General features: G+C 40.4%; 1 protein-coding gene across 1 annotated transcript; it reads right to left on the bottom strand.

Moving 5' to 3' along the window:
• Nucleotides 1–1,474: 1,474 nt before the first annotated feature.
• On the bottom strand, nt 1,475–10,428 carry znf513 (zinc finger protein 513). Its single transcript, XM_022768240.1, is given in 6 exon segments — nt 1,475–3,323; nt 3,326–4,230; nt 4,348–5,121; nt 7,751–7,885; nt 9,369–9,505; nt 10,258–10,428. Coding segments are annotated over 5 exon segments (1,890 nt in total). The 5' UTR covers nt 9,409–9,505; nt 10,258–10,428; the 3' UTR covers nt 1,475–3,287.
• Nucleotides 10,429–18,022: the final 7,594 nt, after the last annotated feature.

Here is an 18,022-nt window from a genome sequence, read left to right as displayed (position 1 = left end):
AAGCTCATGTAACTAATTTTAATGATGAACTCTAATTCACTACTTTTGTTTCACAGTCCTGCTATAGTGAATACAACAAGCTATCGTAATGTTGGAAGTAACACCTGTGCTTTTCCTACTGTCACGACTCAAAAATGTTGATGCTGAGAAAACTCTATTCAACACTTGAGAGAGTTTTCATCACAAGATGGTATTTGGAACTGAGAACCTTTTGGTTTTTTAAATTTAATTTTTATTTATGTTTTAGCAGCGCACCTAATATATGTCCAATGATGATGTGATGATGTATCAGCCTATATATAGTGCATTCAGAAAGTATTCAGACCACTTTTTTCCACATTTTATGATGTTGCATCCTTATGCTAAAATCAAAAAAATGTTTTTCCTCTCATCAATCTACACTCAAAACCCTATGATGACAAAGTGAAAAAAGAATTTTTTGAAAATTTAGCAAATTTATTAAAAATGAAAAACTGAAATATCACACTGAGTATTCAGACCCTTTGTTATGACAAATGTTGCTCAGGTGCCTCCCATTTCTCTAGATCATCAGATGTCTCTACACCTCTTGGAGTCCACCTGTGGTAAATTTAATTCATTGGACATGATAAAAAGAGAGAAAGGTTAAGAACCTGTCTATATAAGTTATCACAACTGACAATGCATATCAGAGCAAAAGCCAAGCCATGTGGAGGAAGGAACTGCCTGCAGACCTCAGAGACAGGATTGTGTCGAGGCACAGATCTGAGGAAAGCTACAAAAATTGAATACATTGAGTGTTCCCGAGAGCACAATGGCCACCATAATTCTTAAATGGAATCACTGCAGCACTCCACCGATCTGCAATTTATGGCAGGGTATCCAGACAGAAGCCTCTCAGTGAAAGACTCATGAAAGCCTCTTGTATTTGCTTAAAAAGCCCCTAAAGGACTCTCAGACTGTGAGAAATGAGATTCTCTGATCTGATGAAACCAAGACTGAACTGATTGGCCTCAATTCTAAGCGTCATGTCTGCAGGAAACCAGGCAGTGCTCATCACCTGCCCGATACCATCCCAATGGTGAAGCATTGTGGCAGCATCATGCTGTGGGGGTGTTTTTCGGGGACAAGGACAGGGAGACTGGTCAGGGTTGAGCTGAACGGAGCTAAGTGCAGAGATATCTGTAATGAAAACCTGGTCCTGAACGCTCTCCTTCCAAAAGGACAACAGGACAGAGCTTGAGAGAATCTGCAAAGAGAAGAATGACAGAAAATCCCCTAATCCTGATGTGCAAAGCTGTAATATGCCAAAGGTTCTACAACTAAGTACTGAGTAAAGGGTCTGAATACTTATGTCAATGTGATATTTTCGGCTTTAGGCCAGAGAACCAAAACGAACGAACTTAAAGGCTCTCCTTTTACGTAAGTAACAACATGATTCAAGTTACTGTGACAATACTTTAATTACAAGTACTCTATGTGCCAGTATGTGGAAATGTCACCAAGATTTAAAGACAAATGAGAAGCAGTCTGATGTCTGACATTCAATGAAATGAATCCCATGTGTTTATTTCAAATTCCTCACTTAAGGCATTTATGAGACACTGCATAAGGACAAAAATGGACACTTGGGGGATGTCAGTACTAATCAATGGGTTCAATGCTCCATTGTGTCATGGCAAGTTGGCAACCTGAAAAATATATCACTTGCATATAATAGTCATTCACAAAGAGAGTAAATTTTTAATCACTGTCCCTATAGTTTTTCCCATGATAACTAAATGACACACCACACATTCAAAATTAAAATAAAAAATTCTAATTCTATATATTAAAGTATGCACTTCTAGCAGTGTATTACGGCCACATTAGAAAAATAAAACAACTATTAGACACCCACATGCTTACTAACAGCATCATCTTTTTTTTGCTCAAGTAAAAAACACAAGAATGGGCTAATTTCACAGTCAATAGTAAACAGTAATCCAACGGAAGGTGATTCAACCAAGAGTCTCAACAAGACTCTTCCCATAAAGACACTTCCCAAAAGAAATTAATTTAAGACCAAAAAATTTAAAGATTACTGATATGTAGCAAGTTTGTGGGGGATATTCTTTAAACAACATGTACGATCTATGAATTGATGCTTTTTTTTTCTTTTTTTCTTTTTTTTGCTCTCAAACTTAACCGTAAACCTGCCAAAGTGTAGCTGAGTGTGTATGATTGTGCTTTTCCCTTTAACCATAAAACCCAAGTCAAAACTGAAATGCTTGTGCATGCAATTTTAGTGTTAGAATAACTAGGAATTCTTTTTTTGCCAACATTTAGTTTGAGCGTTCCACATCATTCTTTTTTCTTTTTTTCTTTTTTTATCCTGAGGGGTTTGGCAAAATGACAATACAGTTCAAGACACAGGAGATTATTTAGTAAGGTTAACACAACCTAATTAATCAATATAGAGTGGAAAACAATTCCAGTACTATTAAATAGCACATTGCTAGTAGTACATACATTAGTAAATTCATCAGAAGGCATGCCATTACCAGAGCTTGTGCCACAATGCAAAGAAAGCACAATACTGGCCCTCACAAGGACCCATCTTTAGCTGCACTGTGTAGTCTCAGGAAAATAATTTGTCAACAGATACATACATATTGTCAGTGTAATTTAATGTTAAAATGACCTTACATGAATCAAACCAAAGGTAAATCTCTATTTCCATCCTGTAAATGTGATATGAGGTTGGAAAGAAAAGCTGATTATAAGTTACATTCATTTTATTTCATTTGATTTTAGGTACAAAACAAAAGGTCTGACCTAAAAATGTGGCACTGGCAACTTTAATAAAAACAGAAATGATCTTTTATTACAGAAACTACACAGTGCAACTCAACAGTTCAGGCAAAAATGTGCATGAGTTCCATGTATTGAGGAGTATTTGGTGGTGATATGTGTTGAAGTGTGAGAGGGAAATGTCATCATTAGTGTGGAGTAACATACAGAATGAGACAGTGAAAGGACTTCCATTTGTCTTTACACAAACACAGAGTAACAGAGTAGAAGACAAACATGAACAGACTCATCCACCTTACTGAACCCAAAAGGCATCAAAATATTCGGAACAATAATTGTGCGAGATTCTACAAATAAACAATTAGCAGCCTCTGAAGACATCTGACAAAACACTAACAGACCGACACACACTAAAACTATATAAAGGCTCTGTGAAAATAATAATTAAAAAAAAAAAAAAAAATAAGTTGCTGGTAGCTTAGTTCTGCTGAGTTATATTTTATACAATCTCAAGTTTATAGCACGAGTGTATTGTCTGACCTCCCTCCCGAGACATATACTGCATATCAACACCTGCTTCTTTCCTGTGAGTTTGGACTCCAACTCCCATCCCTTTCCGCACTTCGTCGTCTTCATCATTGCCTGACATTGGAACCTTGACCCAGCCGTCTGTGGCCAGTCCGTGTTTCTTCTGGTGTCTCTTGTAATTGTCCCAGTGGCCAGTGGTGTAGCCGCACTCCTGACATTTGTACGGCTTTTCTCCGGTGTGCCGAAGCATGTGCCGCTTCAGGTTCATGCTCTGGTTGCAGCTGTAGCTGCACACGGCACACTGGAAAGGTTTGGCGCCCGAGTGCACCCGCTGGTGTCGCTTCAGGTTGGCCAGGTTCCCGCAGGCGTAATCGCACAAATGGCACTTGTAAGGTTTTTCACCTGTGTGCACTCTGTGGTGGCGCTTGAGGTTGTCGAAGTGCGCTGAGGCATAGTCGCACTGTGGGCACTTGTATGGTTTCTCACCACTGTGAGTTTTCATGTGGCGTGCCAAGTGGTTTGGGTAGTGTGTGAGGAAGGGGCAGGCGGCGCAGGTGTACACCTTGTCACTGCGCTCGCCAGGGCTGTTGGGATTAGATGAGGTGTCTTTAGTCAGCATTTCAAGGGTACACTTGGCACAAATTTGGGCTGAAGAGCCGTCCTCGTCCTCCAGGACAATGCCACATAACCGGCATGTAAAAGGGAAAAGTGAAGGGGGGAGGGCGGCACCGTCTGCTACGCCCCCTCTAGTCGCCCTGCTGCCCCCACTGCCTGTGGTTTGCAGAAGAGGTGGAGGCTGGTGGCCAGGAGCTGGGTTAGAGGGTGGTATGGGAGGTGGCGAAGCCCCTTTTAAGTCATCAAAGACTGATAGGGAGTCATTGTTCTGGGCTCCCAAACTCAGGTTTGACGGTGGCCTTGCAACTTCTGAAACTTAAGAAAGAAAGACGATATATTGAGTTATTGTATATATTAATGATTGATAGTGACAGCTTAAAATAAATCTGGAGTTGTGGAGAAAAAATAAATCATTAAAGAAAGCATACATACCCTTGGTTGAACCACCAGGCTCTTCCCCATTGGGTCTTTGCCCAGTCACATGCCTCTTCAGGCTGTTCTGGCCACTGGCAGGTCGCGGCGTGGCGTCCTGTCCTGCCACTGCAGAGGGCACATGCATGCGCTGGTGCCTCTTGAGGTTGCCAAGGGAACTGCATGCAAAAGTGCAGCTGTCACATTTGTATGGTTTTTCCCCTGTGTGGATGCGCAGGTGTCTCTGCAGGTTCACCAGCTGGGCGGAGGCGTAAGTGCACAAGGGGCAGTTAAAGGGCTTCTCCCCGTTGTGTGTCTTCATGTGCCGCTTCACATGGTTGGCGTAACGCGAGGAGAAGCCACAGAGGTGACACGAGTGCAGTTTGGCCGATTTGTCCTCAGCTGTCAGTGCCTTGTCGCCCATCCCGTTACCCACCCCTTCACCATCAAGCTGCGAATGGGAACATGAGCGAGGCAGTCCGCTGATGCCTCCAAAAGGTGAACAGAAGTCTGTACTTTTGGCTTCCCTGGAGGCTTTACAGCACCTAAGGCAATAAGGACCAACAAGGTCTATGCCAGGTCCCAGAGGTTCATCACGGAGCTGTCCGCAGCCCCTGCAGGATAGGTAGGGAGGAAAAGTGGGCTCCGACTGGGCTGCTCTGCCCTCGTCTTCCCTCCCGTTGTCAGTTGTGCTGCGAGAGTTGTCTGTTTCACTTTCCATGCTGAGCTGGCCGTAGGCAGGGCTCTCCTCATCACCCAGAGGATACACAGAGAAACCAATCTCAGCAGCTACTTCTGTGAAGGGATGACAAACAGAAAAAAAAAAGGTTTCCAAAGACTTTTCAGCACTTACACACAATCCACTCTGCCTGACAGAGTAGAGCACATTTCTGTACATCTATTCTCTAAATCAACACTGTGTCACAGCAAGGGTTATATTTGCAACTCCTTACGCACTCTCTGTGTTAGACAGTATATAACCTTGATCAAACAGATAGTCTCTTTCAGATGAAGATCTCTTGTAGAAGAGAGGAAGAGCACAGCTGAAGAGAGTAGACATGCAACAAGCATCAGAGACAATCACATTTCTAACAATCTGTATTTTACAGTACCAGTCAGTGCAAATATACAGAAATCCAAAACTACCAGTTTTGAACAAATTAATCAGACATTATGAAATAATCATGAGAATATGTGATTCCATCATTCCTATTTTCAGTCTGTGTCTGGGGGGCATGTGATTGGCTGAGGGGTGAGGAGGTGGGGATTAGTGACAACATCATTTTGATATTAAGTGACATGATTAAATAAAAATGTCACTTGGAAAAAAAAGCCAATAAGAAATAAAGTCAGGGTTTTGAAAATGTCATTTTCAATAATAGTTATAATGATGGAAAAACAACAAAATGAAGAAATCACATTTTATATTTTAGTTTAAGCAGAAACATTCTGGACTTCCATACAAACAAACTGGAGTCAGACTTTTTTAAGACATCTGAAGGCAAACTTTCAAACTTTCTAGAAAAATCTCACTGAACTATTAAAAACTGACAAATATAGAAAACAACCAGCAGGTAGTGAAAATGCCCCTGTTAAGGCATCACACTGAGTGAGCTAACTTCAGGAAACAGAGAGACGGTAACGTTTGATACTCACAGTTCTACCAGCAACGTCGACTGAGTTTTTCAGACAAAAAAATAAAGACAAAAAAGAGAGACAATTTTCCCAGGAGGTAGAAGGAAAAGCTTCCTGACTTCGAGACACAGAGCTCTCCGGCTTCAGTGGGTGTTTCTGAATGCGAACGAGCCAGAGGAGGAAAACCACCGTCCTTCACAGATGCCAAGGCAGGATGTGAGGAAGGCGAGAGTCGAGACTGCCCTTTTATCCTGCCCCATGGAAACCCCTCGTGGATGATTACCAAGCCTAATGATAATGATGATGACTATAATGGTGAGGCTGCTGCTGCTGATGATGATAATGATGATGAGGGTAGATGATGATGATGATGATGATGATGATGATGATGATGATGATGATGATGATGATGAGGGGGGAACGATAATAGCAGTGGGGGAGTGGGAGCAGAGGCAGCAGATGATGATGATGATGATGATGTTGATGATGATGATGATGATGATGATGATGATGATGATGATGATGAATAAATGCCCTCTTATAATGGTGTCCTTGATGGTAATGGTCCTATTTTTATGACCCTTATATAATAATGGTGTCTCAGCTCCTTTCTCTACTTTTCCATTTTTCAGATCACTCCCTCTGACAAAGAGCCATGCTGGGGAATATGAGCTGGTGGCGCCATTTCCCTCACTGTCGCACACAGGGGCTACACTTCATCACCGAGAAACCAACAGTAAAAGTCCTTTTTGTAGAGCGACCACTTCATTTCCTTTAGTGGTTAAGCCATTGAAATAATTTTCATCTTTGATTGATTCAATGTCTTCATGGTAACGACAGGAAGTGAAAATGGTGGTTTACACAAAACATAATGATACTATTGTCCTTTCACCAAGCAAATGTAGTTCATACTGGGGACTGAACTGAAATGTATATAATGACCAAGCTATAATCAACAGACACATGTGCAATACCTGATATAAGACATCCATGAAATATACTAATACAGGAAGACTCAAAAACTCAGGCAGAAAGGCAAACATGGAACATCTGAAAACACTGGTACACTAAAATAAGAACTACTTAGAAGTGAATGGACCAAAATAATATAAAGACAGACAGGCAGGCAGATATCAACAACACAAAGCTACACTCCTTAATTATTCATTAAATCAAACCCTTATTTTGAAACCATTTATAGCAGGTTTTCCCATACATTGATTTATTTGTGGCAGCTCACCACAATATCACCATTGACCGCCAGGTATTGATTTTTGTTTTTTGTTTTGTTTTTGCCATTTCAAATGGGTAAAATTTTAAGTCATTAGTCGGCGCATTGTTTTGCTCAGCCACTCCTTGCCTTGCTCTCTCTCTCTTTCACAAACACGGACGACAGACCCGTCTGTAACAGCCGGACCTGTGTACCTGTCAAATGTATTTATCACACTGACCATGATCATATATCAAAAATGCATCTACAAAACATGACATAGGTCATTTTTTTTCAAATTTTTGTCAGTTTCAACACACACAACTCGGTGCACAGCATGAAAATTAAATTGCAGTTACAATTATTTTTGACTGACTTCTAAAAACAGATACACCAGGTGTGCCTCTATTGTATTTCTGACAAAGTAGCTCAGTTAGGGTTTGCTATAGCGTTGAGCTGCACTGGAAGTTACCATGGCAACCACAGGTTGTTGCCAAAACAACAAGGACTGAAACCTCAAGGATTATAACTTTAAACAGATGATTGTTTAAAAAAAAAAAAAAAAAAAATGGTACAAACCTGAGAACTTTTCCAGACCTAAAAGCTTGTTTTCATGATCAGGATCACCAAACTCAAGGTCTTGTCCGAGAAGGAAGTCTGTATCTAAGCTGAGGTTTCCAGGAGCTTCAATGGCTACACCATCTTCAGAATCCACTGCAATCATAGAAAGAACCCAATAAACAATATCAAATGACAACTCTCACTTCACTATGTTATAAAAAAAACTAAACATAATAAAACAAATGTTTAACAAAACATGTGCACAAAAAAACACCGAAGTCTCTCGAGTTACTGAGTTAAGTTCAACAACCACAATTGTCTCGGTTCAAAGGGAAAATTGTATAGAAGAAATGTTTTGTTGTTAAAATCTTTGTGTATTTTAACAAAAACTGAGCAAATATTATCATCTAGTTACAATCTTAATTACTCAGCAGCAAAATGTTACATACCTAAATAGTTGGCTTGGTTGAAAGAGGTTTATGGTAATGAGAATGCTGCCTTAAACCACACCAGATTACTGGGAAGTGGTATGAATGACGTAACTCTCCTCCTACAGTGTACAAGAGCATTTCATGAACAAAACATGAACTCTAAACAGTTGACAGATGGAACTCTTTTACTGCAGTTACAGCTAATGATGCCTGAAATACTAACTTGGTCTCTCAAGCTTGATGAAATCCAAACAGCTATCACACAGCTGTCACTCTTCAGAAAACTACTTTCAGGCCAAGTCACGGACATCACGCTCAGCAGCCCGTTTTGGCAAAGCCTTCAGTACCAGCCTCATGCTACCATCTACTGGTCGTTTTAGTGTTTGACACAATAACAATAATAAATCATGAGTGTAGGATATGTAGAATGTTTATTCTTACAGATCCATACCTCAAATTAGATTTATTTGAGGTTATATAATAGCTCCAACAATTACAATCTTGCTATTTAATGCTAGGCAGAGGTGGGAATACATTACTTGAAGTATTATTCCAGATAGGACTATGAACATGAATCATAGCAGTTGGCCATGATGATCTCATCTCCCTAGCTAGTTTGTTGATTACATTCTGGTGGGTTAGATTTAAAAAAAAAAAAAGAAAAAAAAGTTAAGTTAAACAAATACCATCCTTCAGGTAATATAACTGGCAAAATCTCTAGCTCTTGTGGGAGGTTGCGGGGTTTGAGAAATGAGTTGAAGCTACACAAATGGCAGCTGTAACATATGTACTGTACCTGCAGCAGCTTAAGCTGTGTATGAAGCAGTCCATTACTAACATGGTCTCAATTATTCAATTCTAACGCAGATTCTAAACAGATGGCAATACATTGAAGAAAATAATTTGCTCATGCCAAGCAGTTCTCAGTATGTTGTTAAATTTAATAACTCAAAACCTCACAACCCATTACTTGTTACAGGACTGTGGATCAGTGTTATCTATATGAAACACTCCAAGCACTTGAACAACAATGCCTGGTGTCCTGATGTGAGCAGAACAAGAGGAAACATGTGGCAATTATCTAGGCCAATATTCACAGGACAGGAACAGTTCATTGTTAGATTAAAGACATGAGTAATGGTTTCAGGAATGTAGCTCAGCTATGCTTTGACCTATCAACGTTACCAAAATGTATGAACACTTACACTTGACTGGCTGTGGATTCTGCTGTTTTTTTCTTGGCATCTTCCAGTCAGCCTCTCTCTTTTTTGCAACGTCTTCTTGCAGACTTCTACAACCATCAGCTCATTCTCATATGTTTGGAAGATATTCTTCAGTATTTCTATAGATGCAAGACAGAAGACACATATATCTTGAGATGCAACATTATACATTACAGCACATAACACACACATTACACAACTACCCCACTCATTTTACTACAACATAGCAAGATTTTGTAGCTGATTCACGTCAGCTAACCATGGATGCTATGAATCAGTGAAGCCAGCCACTAATTCAGTGTTTGTTTTTTTATATGATTCTCAGCAAACCTATTGTGTCTAAATGAGGCGAGGAGGATATTACGCAGAGTAATTAACATATTGTAACCCAGCTGTTCATTCTAATACTGACACGAATAGCATTTCTTAAAGGTAACTAGAGTTACAGGAAACATGTGATTTGCGTGTATGACCTGGTCTGTTCACTATCCACTGCAAACAAACTGGAAATCCACTATTATGTAGCTAACCACCAGGCTACTTTAACAAGATGGCTAACACACGAGCTCTGGTCTCCGGCAGAGAGCAATCAAGCGAGTCAGCTAGCAATTTAAACTGAGACATGTCTTCACATAGCATACAGCTAACTAATGTTATCACTGTACAACAGGACATGTCAGCAAAATTTTGGGGAAATTACGGTAAGCAACCTGATGAGTGGCTAATCAAAACGCGTCCTTATCAGCACCTAGTAATGACTGACAGATGCCATCTTCAGTAAATATCAGCCGTGGCGAAACATGTTAACCTACAGCTAGATTAGCCGAGTAGCTAATGTCAACTTCAGTAGTTAGCTATCATGCTAACTTACCTAAAAAACGTAAATATTCCTGTCGACTGAGATGCTTTTTATCGTCGATATACACGCCATTAGGTGTGAAATGTTTGTCCTCAAATGTACAACGTCTGGAGATCCGCCATTTCTTCATGAGCTGCGGTGACAAAGAAAGGCAATTAATGGTATTTTTCATAACTTAATTGATTTTCTGATCCGCCTGTGATCCAGCAGCAGCAACAATAACACTTCCGGCCCAAATCCTTCAGAATAAAAGCGCCATATCAACTATTGATATCCTAAAACTTAAATTCTTTTTTAGTGAATGAATACGCCTTTGCTTCAGTGGGTTAAAAAGAAAGCGATTAACTTAAATGGCTGGAAAATACAAGGTGTCGTAGCAGGGCAGCTGTGCAGTTGAGCAGATGCTGGTTGAAGATTTCAGCTTCAGCTATGACAAAATATTTTAATCTAGATGATCCTTAGTAGGCCTATTCAATTGTCAGTAATGGAAGTTTCTGTACCTCTACAGTACTAATGTGCTTTTATACGATATATGCTTTTATGTAGATAGTATGACTATGAAATACTAAATCAGAGTAGGCCTACTTAACTATTTTTGAGACTCTCTGCTTTTATTCTAAAGGCGTGGGAGGCTTACCGGACGTTTCGTTGTTGCTGGCTGGATGCATCTTGATTCTATTGTATACACTTAGGTGTTTCCGTTTCCGAAAATAATTTCCGGTTTTTGTGCCTCACTGAATCATTGTAGTTGTAGTTCTTATAAAAATCGAAATAACCGTCTCTATTCTTTTACAGCTCTGGGCCTGTGTGTCTGTTCTTTAAACTGAAAATTTAACAAACGTAAAAACAAAACACTTACAAATCTACAATGGAAGAAAAACTACTATTACTATCCCCAACAGGCATACTTAAAACCCTAAAGTTTCAGTTCACTGTCACAGTTGACGGTTGAGACCAGTCTATACAGTTTTATATAAAATGTTTACAGGCAATGAATAAAAATCAACCCCTTACAATAATGTTTTTGTATCCTTAACAAAAAGCTCCAGCCAAGTAAAGAGTCCAAGATGATGATGTTACAATGAAAAACAGTTCTAGAGAGAGCAAGCAAAAAAAAAAATGCCACAAATGTAGCTAAATAGTTTCTCTGCATGGAAAATGAAAAAGTTTCTTGAGACATTGTATCTCATTATCTGCGTTTTACAAGATAAGAAAACATCGTGACAACCGAATTCACGAATGCAAGCACTCTGTTTGCCTTTAGATAATAGTATTGTAAGGAAGGGACAACATCATAAAATCGCATTACACTTAGTGTTCAGCAACACAGACCTGCTCTGTGAGGGCTTATAGATAGGTCTATATAGACTTGATTGGGACTCAAAACTAGGCTAACCGGAAAAATATATAGGTTGTCCTCCTGAGAAATTCCACACCTTTAACGTATGTTGTATGTGTCTGTGTTGTTTACGCCAAAAGAAACAGTGCAGTGTTTGTTTAACTGTGAGTCCCATAAGTCTCGGAAGATGTTGCAGGAGATCCCTATGGAATGGCTGCCTTTTACTTTAGCTACTGATCTCATGAGATAGTAACAAAACAGAGAGAACCACATTCATCTTTCCCTCTTGTGAGCACTGGGCCTGTAGGATGTACCTTCAATATTAATCAACAAAAAAACAGTTTATATTTTGTCTTGGGACAAAACAGAAAGCAGATGTCGTTTGTGTATATTTGGCAGTGAAAACAATGTGACAACCACTGTGTTTTAAGGGACTGGGCATTTATGAATAGGAGATCCTGGGATTCTGCGTCATCCCATTGGTTCATGTCACTGCAGTGTGCCTCCCCTCACGCCGCCGCCGCCGCCGCCGCCGCGCAGCAAAGCCACGGGGATGCTGCTGTACCGGGGGAAGGCTCTCCGCTCCTCACCGCGGATCTCCTCTCCTCGGTTCTCTCCTGCACCGGACTGGACTTTGTCATCATACCCACCCTCTCTGCAGTGTTTGCCGGTCATTTATGTTTTCAGCGCAGCAGTGAGGAGGAGGAGGAGGAGGAGGAGACGGGGAGATTTCTGTGCTACTGTTTGGTCCTCAAGGGGAGGAGCCAGTTGTTGATTCTACGCTGCAAAGAGAAGGCGCCGTGCAGAGAGGTAAGATACCGTTTACGTAATAGAAATTATTGTGTGATTTATCTGCTTGCCTGTGCAGACTTTCAAAATGCGCATTTAGACGCCTTTGTTGTTGTTATTCCTCCTGTCCATGAGGGATAGGTACATGGAGGTGGAGGTGAATGCGAATACGTAGCCTATTAAACATGCCACTCCCTGCAATAGCATACTGATGCCCCGAACAGACCTCCCTTGAAATGATTAAAATGGATGAGTGAAAGTGTGTAAATATTTCCTCTAAATAAGTGTAGAGGTTATGTATGGCCGCCTTTGATTTTGTTCGCTTTTATTTAACACCTTTAATTTACACTTGCATCCACAATATATAGCATATACACTATAGGCCTGTCTCCCTATATGGTGTATTGGAGGATTTGGTGGAATAACATTTGTGTCATTTAAGCTGTAGAGTTAAAAGAAATATATGGATTAGTAAGTTATAATAGACTAAGAAGACTTGTAGCGCTGCTGTGAAATTCCACACCATTATAGGTTACAGTAATATAATATATCAAATCTAATCCCTTATATAGACGTTATTCAATATTATAAAGTAGGCTACGGGCTGCTAGAGGTCAGTAAGACTCAGTGCTGAGCACCACATGGTACAGAAGCAGAATATTATTGTCAGGGATGCCGCGGAGGACACAGTGTGTGTGGGCAGGCTGAGGTCACTCTCATGCCTCTGAAACCCGCATTGCTGATGTGGGCTTGTGTCCAGTCAACAGATATTTCTTTAATAGGGTGTATCATCGGGTTTCCCTCCATAGAGGATGAACTCAACATCAGACTGACCGTCTTTTTTATTTATTTATTTACTATTATTTTTTTATCCATAGCAACAGCTTGTTAACAAGTGTCATCCTCGAAAAAACGCCTCCAAACTGAGATAATATGGTGGTGATTAAAGAAAGAATCTAGAGGGACAAAAAACCCCCCAAAAAAACAACTCATGGCAATAGTCTCTTCCCTGTTTGGCATTTCAAAGAAGGAGAAACTGCTTTGGGGCAGATGCTAGTTGTGTAATAATCCCATCTGCCATTGATATTTTCATCTGTCATTTAGAGGAGTGCTATTCCATAGGCTCTAACCTACATGCAGCCATTTGTGGAGTCAGAGAGGCTATACCTTCAAACAGTTAAGACTGTGCTGCAGACATGCACGGGATCACCTACTTATTATTGTCCAGGTTTGAGAAATGCAATGAAAGTTTGATTTGATAACCTGAACGTCATGACAGCTCTTCTGCATCTCCTTTATGTTTCCAGTGTAAACAGGTCAGATTAAGTCAGATTAATCTCACATTCTCGTGACACGAAGATGACCATCTGTACAGGTCAAGTGTCACTCCCTCAAATTTGATGTGTTTTAACCAGTTGCCTCTCTCTCTGCCTTGAGTATTATCTTCACCTGTAGGTAAATTAATGATAATACACATCTGGAAGCAACAAACAGAATGAGCTGCTTTATTATTTTCAGTAGCTACCTGCAAATAATAAAGATGCCGAGATGAGTATCCTAAATGGGATCCAGTAATTTAGTATTGCACTTCCATGAAATTGTGGGACTCACAAGATTCAGATCAACAAAATTGGGGCAGCAGAGCCCAAGATACCCTGACTTTTAGTTGCAAGTATGGGTCATGCTGCAGAAACACGGGATCCTACATTTCCCATCATGCAACAGTAGCATAATTTCAATTTTTGACATTCCCTGCCTGGTAAATGCCCATGTCTTAACTCTGCGTCCTAAATTTGTAACACAGACTAAATGTTAAAAGTTTCAAAGCCTAAGATGAGTTTTATACAACTTGCTAATGACAAAATAAACAGACCCTTATTTTTACCTATGCTACTTCTGTGTTTCTGTGGAAACGTGCCTGAGTGTGTGCTGCTTTTGTTGGCAGATTGAAATTGGTGCGATTGAGCATATGCTGAATCATGTCAGGAGGTAAAAACAAACAAGGCTCCAGCCAAAGCCTTTGTACATTGATGTCCTGCGACGCTGTCGGCCAAGAGGTCGGTTTTCTTTACTCTGTTTGAAAGAAATAAAAAAAACAAGGGTTTGCTGTTGTAAATTAAGACTTACGGTTGAGGCTGAAGCTTTTGTTTTTGTGCGGTGTTGTAGCTGACAGCACGTGGAATGAGTGCCACAGTTGTGAGGCGGTTGAGCAGGTCACAAGGTCACACAGCCATCTTGTTACAGTCATCCTGAGTTTGACAGTGAATATCCACCTCCTGCTCTCATGATTCATGATTTATTGTAACTTCACATATTACACTGTGAGCGATAGACTTGATAATGATAGCTAGTCTATAGCCTATATAAATTGATATCATATCATAAATTCAGTGGGCAAGTTAAGAAGAAATGAGCTGAGCTGAGCTGAGCTGTTTTATATGACCTACGTCTGCTGTAAATTATACCCCCTGCTGGAGAACTGCAGGGCTGCTCCACAGAGGATTTCTCTTCCAGGAGTAAAGCGGGTTATTTTTCTTCTGAAAGTTTCATTCTCCTGTGGGACCCAGTTCAACATGATTGATTTTTACCCTCTCCAGTGGTGTGGCTACTCAACTCCCAGAAGGACTAGGTGTTTCCCAAACACATAACAGCACATTTTGCTCACGCACTGCTGTATAAATATGACACACGACTTGATGTATAGTTACAGTTTGATCACAGTTATTCCCAGTCATCAAATATGAGATTTAGGTTAGAATTTCTGCCTGAATGGAGGGTGATTTTATTTGCTCTCTGGCACAGAAAGAAAGTTCTAGGACATATTTTGTTGTTTGTCCTTTAATTCTCTGTAATCCCTAAAGACGCCTTAAGAATTTGAATTCCTGTTAAAGGCTGTTTTATCGGATTGTTCATTCTCTGTGGCAGAGAGAGTGAAACATCAAAGGAGCGCCAGAGTCCCGTAGTGTAAAGAAGGCAGGTCAAATCTTTAAGTGTGTCTTTGGCCTCAGGAGCATTTTATACTGTACACACACACACACACACACACACACACACACATACACACGCACACGCACGCACACATCAACATCGTCATTCAAGAGAAAAGAAGACCATTAAGCTGTAAACTGGAGATGTGCTCTCTCTCTTTCCGAGCAGCATCTGCGTCCGTGCCTCCTGTTGTTAACTGTCTTCCCTCGAGCTTTCAGAGGGACATTAAAGAGGACAGGACATTTTTCTCTTGCTCCCCACTGTCTCGTCATTGCATACATTATATTTAGAGAGAGGTCGTACGGTTAACTTAACTAAATAAGTTCAATTTTTATACCTTAGATATAAGGGTATGCCTCAATATTAGTTTATCTGTGAGCCTGGATGCTTGTTTTGACACAGCATTCTTGGGTTTGAGATCAGTAACCAGAGATTGACACCACAATGTTTTTGGACATGTGTGTTTGAATGACACTGGTTGCACTTTATCTCATTGTAGTTGAACTTAGTTCTATTTTTTTTTTTTTTTGCTTGCAACTTTTTACGCGAGTTTAACCCCAGTTTTCCCTTAAAATCGAGGGAAACCCTGGGTCGTATATATGTGAGGTTCATCTGCTTGTTACAACACTTCATTGAAGCAAAATCAAGAAGCAAACGTGTCTATGTGACGACTGACCTTTCGGTGGGTCAGTGAGGTTAAAGAGGTTAAAACAAACGCTCCCACTGAATGTGTTTGGCTTTTGATGTCCCGCGAGCGTCTGTTTTTTCGCTACAAGTTTTGCCTGTGACTATATACAGAAGTTTCAGCGTAAACAGAAATGTCCTGTTTGTTTCTATTATAGCCGCTGGTTGTAGAAGACAAAACAGCATCTACTCATCCAGAAGCTTCTTGTGCCATTTCCGTCTCCGCAGTCCCATAATTCAAATGTGTATGTGCATAATAACGTGGGTTCCCGTCTGTTCAGGTGTGTGTGTGTGTGTGTGTGTGTGTGTGTGTGGGTGTGTAAGTCAGTGGTCTTTGTTTCTGGAGTTTTTGATGGGTGGACGATCTGATTCCAGATTATGATGATGATGATGATCTATAACAATGTAAGGATGCTCTGCACAGATTGTGAACAGGACAACTGGAAGAGAAGGAACATGATTTGTGATAAATGGAAGCTTTAGTCAGAAGTTGAGGAAAAACTTGTAAGTCTACCTATGTAGTTAAAAATGTTTGGCCCAGCGTTGATCTTACTTCAGTGCACTTAGTTTGCAGTCTCAAGCTGACCTGCCAGAATACTTTGGCTGATTCTGGGGGCCACAACTGATCCAAAACTAGTCTGAGTAGTTTAGTAGCTAAACGGAGCTGATTTTCAGCCCAAACTGACCCCAGTCTGAGCCCCTAAATCCGAGTCAAATCTGGCAGTTAAGTACGGACCAGAGCCAGTGCCAAAACACAGCAAATTTTGCAGAGAAATGCAATGGCTGTATAATGTTATGTTGAGTATAGTCTTTTATTTCTATAAAAACTGATTCAGTCCGATTTGAGTAAAAATAATCGATCTCCTAGTAAAACACCAAAATTAGTATTTCAACAACTCAGGAAAAAATCCCTCATTATTTATTATTACCATTATTACCATATACCATTATTGTGTTTGGTTACTGACTGTCATTTTATCATGTAGACTTTGAGATGTTATAATGTTCTGTACGATCTGATTTCACACCAACGGCTTTATCTCTGCTCTGCTGTGTACGAGAAGTGAGGATTGGGAAGAGGAAGCCTTTTAATTCTGAACTTTCTGATGAAAAACTTCGTTCCCTCACAGTGGGAATTTATCTGAGTCGCTAGGCAGCGAATTGTGTTGTCGTAATTACTTGGCTATCCGTCTTTAGTGTCGAGCGATAAGCCCTGGCTGAAGCCCACTGAGCTGTATTTTAAGAACACTCAATTCCGTGTGTCTGTCCGTGTGTCTGTGTGTGCGTCTGTTTGTGCACATGTCAGGGTGCCTGTGTGTGCTTGAGGCGTGTATATGGAGTGTGTAGACGTAGATACACTACAGAAATAGTATGTTCGTGGCGTGTGAATTGAACTCTTGAGTGGGTTATGCGCTTTTGATGCCTTCATATGTTGGATTTATTGCTATAAATAAACAGCACAGAGGTCGGTGCTTTGGTTCCTGTGTTTGGGCTTAGAAAGTATGTTGCCATGGAATATGGATGTTGGGAAAATTCAAGTGAATGTACAGCTTAGATAAAGAATTTATCACTGTAAGCTACTAACTGTAGAAAACGAAGAAAAGCTGCATCTGGTGAAAGAAATGTAGTGGAAGACTTTGAAAAGGAAGGGAAACCCTTTCAAATTGTTGCTGTGGTGCTCTTTCTTTTTTTTATTACAGATGGCTTTATTCAACAGAATGCATTCCTTGCTTTGTGTTTTTTTTTTATTGTCCGCAAACATAGTTTTCCATGAGAGATCTGGACAGCAGTTTTCACTTACTACATGTTGGGAAAACTAAAGAGTTGCCGGTGGATCTGTGAACAAATACAACTGAACCCAAAAAGTTTGTGACCGATGGCTGTGTAATGGTCAAACTTAAATGGAAAGACAACATCAAAGGCTGAAAACTGCAACTTGTGACCCCAACTTTTGAAGTGGGAGTTGTGTGCCCTGCT

This window comes from Seriola dumerili, unplaced genomic scaffold (genome assembly GCF_002260705.1).
Source record: "Seriola dumerili isolate Sdu_G_001 unplaced genomic scaffold, Sdu_1.0 BDQW01000025.1, whole genome shotgun sequence".
Lineage (NCBI taxonomy): Eukaryota > Metazoa > Chordata > Actinopteri > Carangiformes > Carangidae > Seriola > Seriola dumerili.
Note: the sequence above shows the minus strand (reverse complement) of the source record. Positions and strands in the feature narration are given on the sequence as shown.